This window comes from Mauremys mutica, chromosome 1, assembly GCF_020497125.1.
Source record: "Mauremys mutica isolate MM-2020 ecotype Southern chromosome 1, ASM2049712v1, whole genome shotgun sequence".
NCBI lineage: Eukaryota > Metazoa > Chordata > Testudines > Geoemydidae > Mauremys > Mauremys mutica.
The window spans coordinates 126,690,599-126,707,246 of NC_059072.1; the positions used below are offsets into that span (position 1 = coordinate 126,690,599).

Genomic DNA, 16,648 nt, shown 5'->3' on the forward strand with positions numbered 1-16,648 from the left:
GGAGGGCGACTGAATGAGGAGTCCTCTTTGGACTTGAATGTGGATACAAGACTACAGGACACTCTTAGGAAATGAAGTCCCTTTTGAAATATAACCCCAAAAGTTAGTTGTTGCTGATCAGCCATGACCGCTTGAAATGTAAAAGTGCTTCACTAATATTTTCATTAATGAACATGGTGAGGCAACTAGGGGTTGAGGCAGCAAAGAGTCCTGTGGCACCTTATAGACTAACAGATGTACTGGAGCTTTCGTGGGTGAATGCCAAGCAAGAATCAGGCTGGGGATAATGAGGTTAATTCAGTCAGGGAGGATGAGGCCCTGTTCTAGCAGTTGAGGTGTGAACAGCAAGGGAGGAGAAACTGCTTTTCTAGTTGGCTAGCCATTCACCATTGTAGTTGGCCAGCCATTAGGGGTTGAGGGAGAATCCAAGGAGCAGCTATGTAGGGGGCCTGAGGCCTGGGGAAGAAGCCAGGAAGTCAGGGGGAGCCAGGAGCTGAGACATGGTGAAAGGTAGCTGGGACGAGCTAGGGGATAGGAAGTAGCCGGCGGGGTTAGGAAGGTGAGACCCAAGATGTGAGGGGTGGGGTGGCGGACAAAAGCTGAGCACTAGTGTGATGAAGCCAGGAGGCGCAAGGGAAAGGAGCAGGTGGATGTTCTGTTCATAGCTAACCTTCTGGTCCATGTGTGTTGTGCATCTTACTCAGATGTGCCATAGAGGATAAGGCTCTGTCACAGCTCTCACTTGGAGAGCCTGGCTGTTTAGTTCAAGTGGTACATTCAATCCCCAAGTCAGTCTCTGGTGTTAGCCAAGATGGTAGCTGTCACTTAATTTTTAGGGTCCATCAGTTTCTGATCAGTGTATCCTGTTAATGCTAAAGGCCCCCCACGTAGGTGAATCAGGATCTTTACCATTCCTTTCAATACCATGCCTATGAAGAGTATCTGAGGTGAAGCTTGGACCTTTTCCACTCCATTACTTGGGCCAAAAAAGCACAACATGAGCTATGTGAGACGTGTTGGGGGATAGGACACTTGTTTATATTTCCTTTTTTTGCCTAGACAGATGTAACTGAGTTATGTATGTGGAGTGAAGAGCAGTAGGCAGTGGCCTCCCATTTAGGATGTGGATTATTATGAGGTCATTCAAAAGAAAGCAGCAAAGCATATTAATTGTACTGAGGCATTCTGGTTAAAAACTATTATTTCTAAGTTGAGAGGGGGTTGATTATGGAGGCACAGAGTGATGTGTGGTGAGGAGCGAATGGAGCCTAGGGTTTGATTTTGTGCTCAGTGGAGAGAATGAATTGTGTGTGGGGATTTGTTTGAGGAGGGATATTGTGCAATGACAAATGAGAGTGAAATGGGGACCATGCAATGAGATGATGCACACTGTGGATCCCAGTGCTTGGAACGGCCTGGCTCGCTGAGGCAATAATTCACAAAAAGCAACCGTATTGGGGCTGGTGCAGCAAACTCCACTTCTCAGAACCACTCAGTGCTTTTAGTTAGTGCTGACTCTGGGAGGGGTTACAGCACCAGTGCCTTCCCCTCACAAGGGAAATACTTAGGCCTTTGTCTCCTTTTCATAAAACAAGTTCCCTAATATAGATAATGATTAATCCCCTATTTCAGGGGGTGTAGCAGTCCCTTTCCCTTAGGTGTTAAATAGCACAACTCTTGTCCACTGGATGAGAAAAGCTAAAACTGGTCCCTTTTTACACAGAGTAAATGGTGCACAATAAAATAAACCATCTTCCCTTCTGCACACTGCAGGGTTTTGCAGATCAGCTCCCCTCAGAGGAGAGAAGTTCTGTGTCTGCTCACTAGAACACAGCTTACAGCTGTCTGTCTTCTTTCATCCTTGTAACGAGCCCCACGTGATTGGCACTAACATGGGAGACACAAACCATGACCGTGTTCACTCTGCTTGTGTGTCACGTCTAGAACTGGTCATAAATTTTCTGACAATGTTTTTCCATCAGATACCTGCCTGGTCATGTGCTAGGCTCCTCCATGCTAGTGGGGAGCCCAGTCACCCAGCAGCCCAGGCTCCTGGCTCCTTAGCATCCTGGACTCCCAGCTTCCATACTCTCAGCTGTAGGGCAGCCTGCCAGGCTCTTTGGGGCAGAGACTGTCTCTTACTATGTATTTATACAGCCCCTAGCATATGGGGACTCAGATCTCAGTTGTGGTCCCTAGGCCCTGTCATAATAAAAATAACAAAAAGTTCTTTGTAACTTCTGGGGAAGGTACAATTCATGATTTAATCTAAAGTAGGGAAGTATGGATTTTGATAGTGTTATTAAACTTTAAAAGATGTGACTCTTTGCTTGATGCTGAGTACAGACCTTTTTGCAGTTTCAGTATCATCAGGACTTAAATCTCCATCATCCATGCTTCAAAAGATGATCAAGAGTCTGACCTGAGTTCATCAGAGTAATCCCACTGAAAATGCCAGAATTACTTTTGGATTTCACAATGGTGTAACTCAGATCAGGATTTGGCCCAGCATGAATGCTCCCTCTTTTCCTTCAGAAATACTAGCATGTTTGCCTCTGTATGGCACTGCAATATCCAGGTCCTCAAATTGAGAAATAGAGACCTTTGAAAGGAATTAAATAGATGCATCTTACACTCAAAAGCATAAAACTCTCCAGATAAATGAGACTGGGTTCATGGAAAGTAACAGTTATGTTTTAAAGGAAGATTTTTGCATAGTTAAAGAGCAGATCAAAGCTACTGTTTTACTGATGATGTTCAGGATTTTAGTCTCTGTCTGTAATGCATGGATTCCTGCACAGTAGCATCAGCCTGTAATATTATTGCCCACATAAAGCAGGCCAGTTTTTTAGCATCAAGGTCTGTCATTTGTTTTATTCTCCTGCATTGATGTGATGCACAACATGGCATAACATGGTAGCTGGAAAAATTAAAAGATGCCAATCCAGATACATACTTGTAAGAACCAGAAAAGTATACCATACCTGGTTATTTTGGTGAACAGTAAACCATGCTGAAAGGCACTGTACACTGACATTTACAATGGAACACGGTAGCTGTCTGAGATTTCAGTAATAAAACAAAGAGAGTTCAGAGACATCATGTGATCTAATGGGATTATGGAAGACCTCTCACCCCAGTTTTTCTTATGTCTTAAACTAGCCTACTGCATGCTGCAGTACATGCCTGCAACCATACCGCTTCTGGGTGTGATCTTGTCAGCTCTCAAAAGCTAAGGGACAGGTTTAGGTAGTACTTAAATAGGAGTTGGGTTCTTAGGTGAGATGTAAAACTGCTGTGGCGACCATTGTGGTCATTAGAGATTGCTCTGAACTTTTTGCAAAAGAAAGCTTGTGAACCTGCAGTGTTACTAACCAAATCCCAATTTGGATTATTGCATCTTGCCTAACTAAATTCCCCCTTCATTTACAATTAGATACCTGTGGGCTGATACTCCACTGGTATAAACTGTAGCTATGACGATTTACACCCACAGAAGATCTGTCTCCTCCCTCTTCACTTTCTGTCTTAAACTGTTATCCTTTGTTGCTTTGTGCTGTTACACAGCTGCTGCTCCCTGTCCCAGAGGTAGCTGCATTTCAATGCTGGCTGAAGCCATTCCAGTATCTAGCAATCTTTGCAAAGCACTCTGAGATCTCACTGTTTGAAAATGGCTAAATATAAATGTAAGAGATTATTACTGTGTTGTCAACTTTCATGATTTTATCATGAGTGTTGTAATATTTGGTGTTTTCTTGAACCCCAAGGTCCTGGATTCAAGTCATTACATGAGAATCTCAGTTTTCATATATATAAAATAGTAAGTTTCTAGCTCTCATGAAAGTGTGACCCAAATGTACCCTAAAAGCTAAAAACCCTAAGAAAAAACATAAAAAAATGTATCATTTGGCTTAAAAATCATGAGGTTTTTTCATCTCTTGATATTGGGGGGCAAGGAGGGTCTGACTCATGATTTTTCAATGCTCGGGGTGGACAGTACTGCTAACAGTTTTTAGTTAACTTGGAATTAACGGCATACATCAACATATAAATAAACTGCACGATACACACTTCATTTAAAAGAAGATAATGTTCTTAACACACGGTGTTTCCATTCTCCTCAAAGAAGTGACTTTATTGAGGTGCCTTTGCCCGCTCTCTCCCCCATCTCCTATGTTTTCCCCCGGAAGGCTGTAGACATCAGGCTGCACAGGATATTTAATATTGGTAGTTCTTTTTATTTCAGTAGTGTTTAGAGATCCAAACCACAATTGGTCCTATTGTGTTAGACACGGTACAAACACACAGTGTGAGACAGACTCTGTTGTGACGAAGAGCTTGCCATCTAAACAGACAAGACAGATAAAGGGTGGGAGAAAGTTAGTATTATTCCATTTTACACATGAGGAACGGAGGCAGCAAGAGATCCATTGATGTGCCCCAGGTGACAAAGGAAGTCTGTAGCAGAGCCAGGGATTGAATCTGAGCCCTAGTTCTGTGCTTTAACTACAAGACCATCTATCCTCCCTCTCAGTACCCGTTCACTGGCACCAGCAGTGCCACTCCTTAGCAGGTTTTTGCAGAGTCTTGAGCTGGTGGTTTCGACATTTTGTTGGGCTCTCTTGAATATTCTAGAAGTTAGGTGTCTGGATTTTCATTTTCCCACATATATTTGTAAGACAAGTGTAACTTGTCCCTGGAAGTAAAGGACCCCAGACATGGCTCAGTGTCCAGGATAAGAACATGCATAATCAAATGGATACATTACTTGTTTCAGTGGATCAGTTGAGAGTACACTGACTATAGATCTATGCTTTGGTCACCTATCCATACATTAAAATATACAATATGGACAGCCCCACATACAACTAAATATAAACCAAACCCCTCCAGCCTTCAGCCCACCACAAAAGCCAGAGGAAATAGTTGGTCTTCATAGTTTTTCCAGAAGGTTAACCAAGTTAGAACAGCCAGCTGTCCCCCAAAAGCCACAAGGATCAGCACAGGGATGGCTCAGAGCCACTTGCCTCCGTAGGTGCCAGAGTGAGACTGAGGATCTTGTGCTTAGGTGATCCTTATGAAATGAGTTGGGTCCTCTGCATCCAGTTTTCAGTGGACAAATGTCACTTGACCAACTGTATGCAACAGAAGTTGGTCCAATAAAAGATATTACCTCACCCACTTGACCAACTGACAGTGCTTGCAAGCCCTGCTGGCAGACGCAGAGAGGCCTGGGACTGAAAGCACCATGGTGTCAGAAAGCAAGACATGGAGGGTCAGGTCTAGTGGAAGGAGCAGTGGAAGTCATGACTAGTGGTCAGTGTAGTGGCAGCCAGACCAGAAACGGGAGACATACTCAGGAGCAGGAAAGCAAGAGTAGGGCTGGGAGCTAGGTTAGAGCAGGCTAAAGCCTGTGGAGTCTGTCCCCACTATCAGGCAGGAGAGAGTTCCAAGTGATGCTGGGCAGGCTGAGCTGCTGTTTCTCCTGTGAGGCTTGAATATCTGCCCTGAGAGTCACCAGACCAGCTCCTGGCTTGTGGATTGGCTGGAGCGTAGCTCAAAAATGACTCATCACTGCATGTGGCTTAATCAAGCTCTAGTTCAGGGAGAACTCATCCCCTCACACACGGATACCGCAACACCTCTCACATCGAGGAGGTCCCTCCAACACATACAGGTATATTGGTGGAGCAGGGCACGTGCTTATGCATGGTGCTGTGCCTGTTCTTTGGATAAATACAGGGCTCTGGAGCATTCGATCTGGCACTTATTCACACACCAAAAATAAATAGTTTTACAAGTTCATCGTATAGCCTGAAGTCCATCATACTTCTGGTATTAAGAGAGGCTACATACAAATTGCACCACTGAAAATATATATACATTCTGCTATTTAATCTCTAAAAGCACAATCCCCTCCCAGAGAATTCAGGAAGATCTGTAACAATAGTTTGGGCAGGAAGGATCTTGCAGGTGGTAACAATGTATTTGTGCCAAGAGACAAAATAAAAGAAAGGTCATCACATCTCCGGAGGGAGCCAGGTGCTCTATGGCTTTTCAAAAAGTATTGAAAAATGTCTGATGACTGAATACAGAGCTGAGGGCTAAGACTAATTGCTGCCTGTGTCAACCAGCTGGAGGTTTAACCTCACTCAAAGATAACAGCACTTTGAAGTCTCCATGCTTGAAAAGTGGGAATGCAAATAAACTAAAGTAAAAATGGGGGCTGGAGATTAATGTCGTTCTAGTTCTTGCAAGTGAAAGAAGGAACTTTGTGACTGAACTGGAGGTGAAATTGAACTGTCAGCCCTGTTGTGAAAGGGCTTGTGGGAGGAGAGAAGATCTCATAGTGCTAGTGAACTGATCATATTTTTCAAGTGCCTTTTACAACAGCAGGCAGAATCCTTCTCCAATTCCAGGGGAGATAGCGGTGCTACAACACAGTATTAGGGCTGCTACTCTCCCCCCGGGATTGGAAAATAATCGCGAATGGCTCAGATATCTCCTGAGTAGGAATTGACTGAGGAGGTATCTGAGCCGTTAGCGATTATCTTTGAAAAGTCATGGAAGATGGGAGAGATTCCAGAGGACTGGAAAAGGGCAAATATAGGACAATCCAGGGAATTACAGACCAATCAGCTTCACTTCAGTACACAGAAAGATAATGGAGCAAATAATTAAGCAATCAGTTTGCAAACATCTAGAAGATAATAAGGTGATAAGTAACAGCATGGAGTTGTCATGAACAAATTGTGTCAAACCAACCTAATAACTTTCTTTGACAGGGTCGCAAGTCTTGTGGAGAGGGGGAAGTGGTAGATGTGATATATCTTGACTTTAGTAAGGCTTTTGATACTGTCTTGCATGACCGTCTCATAAACAAACTACTATAAGGTGGGTGCATATAACTGGTTGGAAAACCGTTCCCAGAGAATAGTTATCAGTGGTTCACCATCAAGCTGTAAGGGCATAACGAGTGAGGTCCTGCATGTATCAGTTCTGGGTCTGGTTCTGTTCAATATCTTCATCAGTGATTTAGATAATGGCATAGAGAGTACACTTCTAAAATGTGCGGACAATACCAAGCTTGGAGGGGTTGCAAGTGCTTTGGCGTTCTCAACCAGGGGTACACATACCATGGGGGTACTCAAGAGATCTTTCGGGGGTATATCAACTCGTCTAGCTTTTTGCCTAGTTTTACAACAGGCTACATAAAAAAGCACTAGCCAAGTCAGTAAAAAATATAATTTCATACAGACAATGACTTGTTTGTACTGCTCTATATACTACACACTGAAATATAAGTACAATATTTATATTCCAATTGATTTATTTTATAATTAGATGGTAAGAATGAGAACGTAAGCAATTTTTCAGTAACAGCGTGCTGTGACACTTCTGTATTTCTGTCTGATTTTGTAAGCAAGTCGTTTTTAAGTGAGGTGAAATTTGGGGTACAGAAGACAAATCAGACTCCTGAAAGAGGTACAGTAGTCTGGAAAGGTTGAGAGTCACTGACCTAGACCTAGACCGGTGTTTGTCCAGTCTGTTCTTAAAAACCTCCAATGATGGAGATTCCACAACCTCCATTAGTAACCTGTTCCAGTGCTTAACTAGCCTTATAGTTAGAAAGTTTTCCTAATATGTAACCTACCGTATTTTCCGGCGTATAAGGCGACTGGGCGTATAAGACGACCCCCTAATTTTACAGTTAAAACATAGGTTTTGGCCTATACTCGCCGTATAAGACTACCCCCCCTTCCGAGGGGGGGAGCCCAGAGCCTTTTAAATCCCAGCCGCGGCCGGGAATCAGAGGGCTCTGGGCTGCCCGCTGCGGTGGGGAGCCCAGAGCCTTTTAAATCCCAGCCGCGGCCGGGAATCAGAGGGCTCTGGGCTGCCCGCTGTTTATACCCAGCGTATAAGACGCCCCCCGATTTTTGGGGGTTGTTTTTTAGTATAAAAAGTCATCTTATACGCTGGAAAATACGGTAATGTTTTTGTTGTTTCTCTCTCTCATTATAACTTTTTGAGTGTTTTTCCTCTTATTTTCTGTCTGCTCAGATATCCTCATTGTAATTGGTTGAATAGTGTAAAAAAAAAGATTTGCAAATGTACGTGGTGAGTTCATTCTGATGTTACTCATGAGGTCACATTATGAGTTTTCAGATTGCTGGTGGACTCTGTTATAGTTATTAAAATGATTGTGAATCCTGATAACTTCACAGAATTTAGCCCGAGTGAATATTTAAGGAGAAATTCATCTCAGACGTTTATTCTTTATTGGGATGCAGCTCTGTTTGCTCTTTGTCCATCATTTAAAAACTTTCAATCATCCAGTCAGGGAGCAGAGGTAATAACATGTGACGTCAGTTATTAATCACACAGTACAAGTAGCAAAGAAATGAAGTGAACTGTTCACAGGCATTTTTACAGGCTGAAATTTGTTCTCAGAAGCTATTTGGTGAATATTGACAGATAACAAATACATCTATAAAAATGGGGATCCTTTCATGAACAGAAGAAAGGGTATCCATTGTGTAATTCAGGGGTTCTCAGACTTCATTGCACCGTGACCCCCTCCTGACAACAAAAAATACTACATGACCCCACAAGGGGGGACTGAAGCCTGAGCCCGCCTGAGCTCCGCCGCCGCCCGGCTGGGGCAAAGAGAAGAGGGGGAACCAAAGAGCTTCAGCCCCAGGTGTGGGGCCTATAACCTGAGCACCATCACCCATAGGTGAAGCCTTTGGGCTTCGTCTTCAGCCCCCGGCCCCAGCAAGTCTAACGCCAGCCCTGGCAACCCCATTAAAACAGGGTCGCGACTCACTTTGGGTCCCAACCCACAGTTCGAGACCCACGGGTAATTTATTCAGAGTTAATAGTTCAATCTGCATGTTTGTTTCCTTGTTTTTCCTTTGAGAACAGTTTACTGATGTTTTTATGATTATTTCGGGGTTACGCCAGAGACATACACTGTAATACTGGATTGATTTCTGAAATCTTTACTCAGGCAAAACTCGCATTGGCTTCAAAATTTATGCTATAAGATCTCGATCCTGCCATGAGATCTGTGTGGGCACAACCCTATGCCCATGAGGAACCCCAGTGAAGTCGGAGAGGGGGCCTCCAGGCAGGTGCAGGAGTTCACGACACAGATGTAGTTGTAAGGTCAGGAGCTAAGAGTGAAATTCACCTTTCTGAACAGAGCCTCCGCCACGGGTGTAAACTTCACCCTGACTGACTTGAATGGGAGTTTTTCCTGAACATTGACAAGATTGGGGTGGGGGGGACGGAGTGCGTGGAAGATTAGAAACAACACTTTCTTACAAGTATTTTTCATGAAAATCATAAAAATCTTTGACTGTGTATTTTAAGAGGTTCCGTGTTTTACTTTTTTCTCTTGGATATCACAGTCCTGTTTGAATTGCTTTAGATGGCAGTGACACCTTGTGGTACTGGCCACTCAAGCAACATCTACAAGGTTTTACTAAACATTCAGTCAGGCGGTGCTTGTAGGTCACAATAGTTAAATAAATACAGTGACTGTTTTAATCATGATCCGCAGTGTCTGTTCTTCTGCTTTGGTTTCTGACAGACTATAGGTCTGATTCTCAAACTGCAGTACATGAGCAGCTCCCATTGAAGCCAGTGGCTGTAGAGTCAGAACGTCCATGTAACAAATGCATCAGCTGGTTTGTCAAAACCCTGATGTATGAATTTTGGTGTAATATTTGCAGTATGTGAAGCTATCAGTGAGTGTTAGGAATTTGGAGGGCATGTGACAGACCCAGATCAGTGGGGTACAGGAGTCTGGTAGAGGGCAAATATACTGGTCACTGGATGAGTAGTTTTCTGTTCCCTGAGTGACCAGAGCAGGAGCTGCACTAGCGTAATCAGGAATCTGCTAGAACCAATTAAGGCAGACTGGCTGATTAGAACACCTGCAGCCAATCAAGGCAGGCTAATCAGGGCACCTGGGTTTAAAAAGGAGCTCACTTCAAGGCAGGGGAGGGAGGAGAGCTGAAGAGTTGGGAGCAAGAGGTGCAAGGAGCTGAGATGTGTGCTGCTGGAGGACTAAGGAGTACAAGAGTGTTATCAGGCACTAGGAGGAAGGTCCTGTGGTGAGGATAAAGAAGGTGTTTGGAGGAGGCCATGGGGAAGTAGCTCAAGGAGTTGTAGCTGTCATGTAGCTGTTACAGGAGGCACTATAGACAGCTGCAATCCACAGGACCCTGGGCTGGAACCCAGAGTAGAGGGCGGGCCCGGGTTCCCCCCAAACCTCCCAACTCCTGATCAGACACAGGAGGAGTTGACCCAGACTGTGGGGAAGATCACTGAGGTGAGCAAATCTGCCAATAAGTACAGGACCCACCAAGGTAGAGGAGGAACTTTGTCACAGGCATCAGACATCTTTTATGAGATGCTCTGCACCACGTAGAGCAGGGCCTTTGTTTAGAATCTGTAAACCTTTGCTCACTCAGGATGGGGTCTACAGCAGTGTGTGGAGTACAGACATTGCACACCTAACTGGCATGGGAATAAATGGCAGTGTAAATGATGAGGCACTGCTTATATGAACAAAGTAGCAAGCCCTGCATTACTGATTCCCAGGGTATATATATCTTACCTGGCTCTCTACACACCCAAGCCCTGTCTCCCTCATTTACACTGCTGTTTTTCGTAGTGTAGCATCCTGCTGCCTCCTCGCTGCTGGAGGCTTTCCCCACTGCAGAGAAAGTCTCTGTCAGCAAGGAAGGCTCTGGCAGGGGGAGGCAGTGTGGAAAGGCTCCATCAGTGGAGAGCTACACTCTCCCGTGAGTGTGGATGCAGCATATAGCTACGTGCACGCCACTGCAAGTGTCGACAAGGTCTTAGAAAGCACAAAGGATGCCACTTGAGTATGTAACTAGAGTCCTGGGTGGGTGGGGCTAGTCTGTGCAGCCGCAGCTTCACTGCTGTTATTACTGAAGCTAGTTGGAATCAAAGCTAGCTCAGGTAGGTCTGCAAGTCCTGCAGTCACACCTCCCAGTTGCAGTAGATGTACATACCCTTAGACTGTACGCTCCTGGTGGCAGTCTTGTTATGTGTTTGTACAAGTGCCCAGCACAAAGGGGCTCTGGTCTATGATTGGGCTCCCCATACGCTACTGCAATACAAATAATAACCATGATAAACCAATGTAATACAGCATGTGTGCTTTTGGCATTTAATGCAATCGGAATACCTGCTGGCTCTCTGCTCTGGCGAGCAATTTGAGCTTGAGACGTTCGGAGACAATATTGATCTTCCATTTTGCTCTTTCTTTCAGGGGGTTCACGAATCTAAAGGAGTGACTGAAGACTATTTGAAATTGGAATCCCTGATACAGAAGGTGGTTACGCCTTACTTGGGCACATATGGTCTGTATTCCAGTGATGGACCCTTCACACACTCCTCTTGTATTTTGGGTAAGAATAACAGGGGCTTGTAAAACGTCATTGATTTGACATAGTGCAGATGGCGACCCAGAAAGCTTTGTAAATACATCACACTGATGCCCATAAAACAGGTGATTGTCAATGCCAGAAAAACAGGGACATATTGTTTCCTTTATGGTGTGCTGGGGGCACAAAAAATTACAGCTAAGCCTGACCAAGCCTCCTCCAGCTTTTGAAACTCTGAAATAAAATTTGTAATAAAAGAAGTTTTATGTTCTATGGCTTGTGGTATGCAGGAGGTCGGACTAAATTATCATAATGGACCCTTTCTGACCTTAAAATCAATGAATGTTTACATCTCTCTCTCTACCACTTTCAGTGAGAAGAATTGAGCTCAGGGTGCATTATGGACAATGTGAGGTAGAAGGAGAGAGGATGTGCAGATACAAGAAGTGCATGCAGCAATCACTGTGCCTAAATGTAGCCATTTCTGGAGTGGAGCGTTGTGCCTTTTTATCAATACCCATCAACTTCATACAACTGTTTAGGACAGAAAATGATGATGATGGATGATCAAAAGCACTCAGTGTCTTCCATAGAAGGTTCCAGCTAATGTCAGTAGAGGTGGAGTTAGGCCAATACTGAATGCTATTCCATTTGAGTAGTTTATACTGTTGAAACTATAGGGAAATACACAGGCACTGCAAGTCAGAATGGAAAAGTAGTAATTGTACCCATAGTTTTAAAAACAAGTAATTTGCTACCCAGTTTGGATATACTTTAAACTGTGCATTTTCTGGGCAATTGATTTACTCCATTTTCTCGTATGTCAAGAGGGTAGTTCATGCTTTTTACATGAAGCTGAATTGAAAATGGATTGTGTTGCAACAGGCATTTAAAGAAACAGATCAATTTTATGTGAGTCACTCTAGGCTGGTTATCTTCAGAAAATGATGATTCAAAAGAACCATTTTGTATTTATCACTACTATTAAAGAGACATGAAACAGCGTGATTATTGGGGCTGCTCATTACACCAAGCCCCTAGGGTGCCAGTAGCATGCCTCCTGAGCCTGACTTGGAGCCAAGCACTGTAGGTGCTTCAGCAGTTATGCCTCATTGGTACTAGTTCTGGTGGAGCCCCAAAACCACTCAGTCACATGGCTAAGGTCCAGGGTATTTTTCTAGGCCTGGCAGAAAAGGGAAAAGTGGCAGATATCTTAGGTACAGAGCCTTAAACAGCTCAAAGTGAGCAATGATCGTATCTCTCCTTGGGGCCCTTTTGCACAGGCTGCTTCCCCAGCCACTGCTGTTTCAGCTTCCCTGCAGCTCCTCACTAGCCATACAGCTGCCACTTCCAATCAGAACTGGACCACTTCCTTATCTGACCTGGAGGAAGGGGATGTGCAATGGAGAGAGGGCTGAGGGGAGCTGTACTCTCCTGCTGAGCGGATCCATCATAGTGCCCCAGATTTGACATTTTTTGAACACCAGCTTTTACAAAATGCAAGAGCAATAGAAATATTCCCACAAAAAATTAGTAAAATTCCAATGAAAGTTTTTAAAATAAATAAATATTCCACTACTCTATTTGAAACCCAAACATTGAAGCACTAAGGCCTTATCTACACTGGGGATATGTCTGTGGTGTTGCATTGTAGAGATGCTCCTGGATGAGTCATCTGCAGGAACTGAACCCAGGTTCAATGGATTTAAAAGCATAAGTGTCTACTGGCTTTGAGCTAATAGACCTGGACCTGGTCTCTGTACTAAATCAGAGCAGCCGTAAGCCTTTATTTATGCCTCGCTGCCAAAAGCCCCATGGGCACATTCTGGTAGGTGGGGAATCACTAGTGCATAGTTTCTCTTTGCCCCAGCTGTAGCCCCATACACTGAGATGGTGAAGCAACAGGAGCAGCAGGGCAGTCGTTTGAAGACCAGATGCAGTAGCTGTATGATTGTTCCTGCTCAAAGCATCCTGAGTAGTAGCCAGGATCTGTACCGTAACTAGGAGAACAGTGGAACCTCTGGAAGGATGCTTAATAATTATTTCAATCTTGTATGAATGTTTCATGAAAACGGCACAGTTCCAAAAGGTTCTTGGGTAATGCCAGTAATATAAAATTACTGCCACCTAGTGGTCATTGAATGAAAATGGCGCTGTGGATTAACTGAATTCTAGCAACTAGCTGTAAAAATCTAGAATACTGTGAAATCGAGGTCAGATTTCTTATCCCAATCATGAGATAGGTTCTGATATTATTTTGGGTCACACAGCAAGCACCATGGCAGTACGTGTAATCTCAAATTAAGTTTTTAAACCAAGATTTTTCAAAGTGATTACACATTTGGGGTGCCTTAAAGGGACTTGATTTTTCAGAGGATGGGTGACTGGTGCATAACTGCTCTGGATGGATTTTTATATCATTAAATAGCTTACTTATAGTTAGCAGCACCATCTTCTCAATGCATGTTTTTGCTCATCTTGGAGGAGTTCGTTTGGTGAAAGAACAAGCTCAATTAAACCAAAAGAGAGCTCAGCCGCAACAGACACAAGAGAAAAAGATGGGTCTCAAATCCTCACAGTAAACTTTGACTCCAATCCTCTCTTCTCCCTACATGTGGGGAACTTCCAGTCACATCCATAGCCAAGCATGGATGTGTCTAAGAACAGAATTTCACTCCTGGTTTGTCATTAAATAAAAGCACCGTCACAAACTCTTGCAATTTTATCACAAGTCGCACAATATTTGGCATTCTTCTTAAACCCCTAGTGCTTGGAATCGTGAATATTAGAGAATCTCAGCTTTATTTTTTTAAGTAAGTTTCTAGCCCTCATGGTTGTGGAATAAAGCTTGAAGATATGATCCCTAAAGGCTCAAAAACTAGAAGGTAAATAAAAAGAACCCAACATTGATTCTTTTAAATAGCTTATAATTTTTGTGCCAATCTCATGTTTTTAGGGCCCTGACTCATTATTTTTGAATGCTCAGGGTTGGCAGTGCTATTAAAGACATAGACTTCAGAGATTTTAATTGAGATTTGTGTTTGTTTACAGAGAAGCGGTTCTTCAGACGTTCCAAATCAGGTGACATCCTCGCCAAGAACCCCGTGGTGAGATCGAAAAGCTACAATAACCCACTGCTGACCCCGGTAGCTGAATATGAAACAGAGGGTATTGCAGCCAATGGAACTGGCATCCGAAGGCATTCCGTTTCTGAAATGACCTCATGCATGGAGCTACAAGGGTACTCCAATCTCACAACCATCATGGACAATGGTTCCAAAAGCTCTATGACAACCACGAAGAGCTCACTCTCAGGAGAACAAGAGAGGCCCAGTGCCAGTTCAGTGCAATGTTCCAGCAAACTCAATGCAGCTGAGCAACAGCAAGGACTCTTTCACACCATGGGTGATCAAAACAAGGCTTTTGAGCTGGCCAGGGACGCTGCCTTGATTCCAGTCTCTTCTTCCAGCCCCGAGAATATAGTGGACCAGATTTTGGAGTCAATTGACTCTGATTCTGAAGGAATTTTCATAGATTTTGGCCGAGGTTGTTCAAATTCATCAGCGTACAACGTGGATGTGAGCAGACAGAGCATCGTGTGACGGACAGGAGACAAATCCTTGGTTTTATTATTATATACAAGTAACTGGTATGTTCGGCAATACAGCAGGGAATAGATATACATACAGAGCCAAAACCTCAGCAGGTGTAAATCCACAGTATTAAATATCAGTGGAGCTATAGTGATTTACACCACCTGGAGATATGGCCCCTAACTTTTTTTTTTAAACCACCAACCTATTTTCTTCCCATCATTCTGCAGTAAGATTTCTTACTGTCTTTGTAAGATTATGGATTGTTTGTTTTCTGAATGGAAAAGAGTCTAATAGAAAGCTGATAGTGCAGCTGGATATGTGCATTTACTAACATAGTCCATTGTATGGCTGCGTTCACCTTTATTTTTAATTGTCTTGAAAGATTCCTGTAAAAGTGCAGGTTGCTCTTTGAACAACACAATCTTGGCTGGAAAAAAAACCTTTTTTAAAAAAAAAACAAACAAAGCCAACAATGATGTGGTCATAAATGTAGCAGAATACAATGATTTATAGTGACACTTTTTTTGGTCCTTTTCTTGGTATCTCTTGTATGCACTCCTCTAACCACGAGTTAGGATTATTAAGAAAAAAAGTAAAATAAACAACAATGTGCTACGTAATGTGATGCAGTGCCTGGCATCTAATGTTTTGTTTCACAGCCACTACAGTGTCTAGGTGAGAGAGATGTCCTAAAACTGTTAATTTGCTTTTAATGTGACACTTCCAAGAATTTTGTGCACTGTAAACTTTTGGACAACTCTCCATTCTATGGCGAGGTCCCAGCAGAACACAAGTTACTTGTTTCCTGTGTAAATAAAGTTATGGGCTTTCAATGGAAATCTTAATTATTTATCAGGGACCTTAAAGGAATACTATGCAGCAGGTATTGTAATTAGGCATTGACATGTAAAGGATTAGCATATGAACCAGCAGCCCTTCTGAGTATGCATAGTCCCTTCTCATACCAGTAGTCCCAGGGAGTAAGTGGAGTTAATCTGTTGAGATGTGTAAAAATGATTTCAGGATCAATCTTCCCAGAACGGTGCAAAGGAATTTGGCCACTTGACATCCAATAACATTAATGTGCACTGTGCAGTTACATGCCAGTGCCACCTAGGGTTTTGACCTGATGGTTTTAAAGTAAATACGGAGCCCATTACAGTTGCCACATTACAATTATCTGTCCTGGAGGAGTGAAGTCCTATAATTAACCACAGAACATGGTCAATGTCCAAGCAGCATTTGTGAAAGCTTCCCTCAGTACTTCACCATCATGCCTTAGTTCTGGCTCAGGAAACACCTGCACAGGTGCTTAGTTTCTTACTACTATGGATGGTCTGTCAAGGCTGAGGTATATTTGTAGGGAGGTGCTCCAGAAGCTTGCACTGCCACTGCCCACCCTGCTTTTTCTATAAGTAAAAAGGACTTTTCACTTGCACTAAATTTATTTAAAGGGGAGAAAAAAGCATTTTTTTCCCTAGACACAGTTGTTACTAGCTGTCATAGGGTGGGATGTCTCTTTAAGGTAGTCAGGTTTAGCCTTAACTGTAACCAATGAGCCACCTCCCAAGTGATGGGCCTGAGACCAGGTGGTAGCCTGCAGGTCACCTGGCCTTTAGATGAAAGGCC

The 16,648-nt window shown here is 43.4% G+C and overlaps 1 protein-coding gene across 5 annotated transcripts in view; it reads left to right on the forward strand.

Annotated features, from left to right (window-relative positions):
• The window catches only part of PRR5 (proline rich 5), a 144,955-nt gene extending 129,103 nt beyond the window's left edge, over positions 1-15,852 (forward strand). For 4 of the 5 annotated variants that reach the window (XM_044994959.1, XM_044994941.1, XM_044994950.1 and 1 more), the window contains 2 exons: positions 11,309-11,447; positions 14,475-15,852. In XM_044994959.1, coding sequence (XP_044850894.1) covers positions 11,309-11,447; positions 14,475-15,025 — 690 coding nt within the window. In that variant the 3' untranslated portion in view covers positions 15,026-15,852. The remainder of the gene's footprint in view (positions 1-11,308; positions 11,448-14,474) is intronic. The other variant, XM_044994977.1, reaches the window with a different exon arrangement.
• Positions 15,853-16,648: the final 796 nt, after the last annotated feature.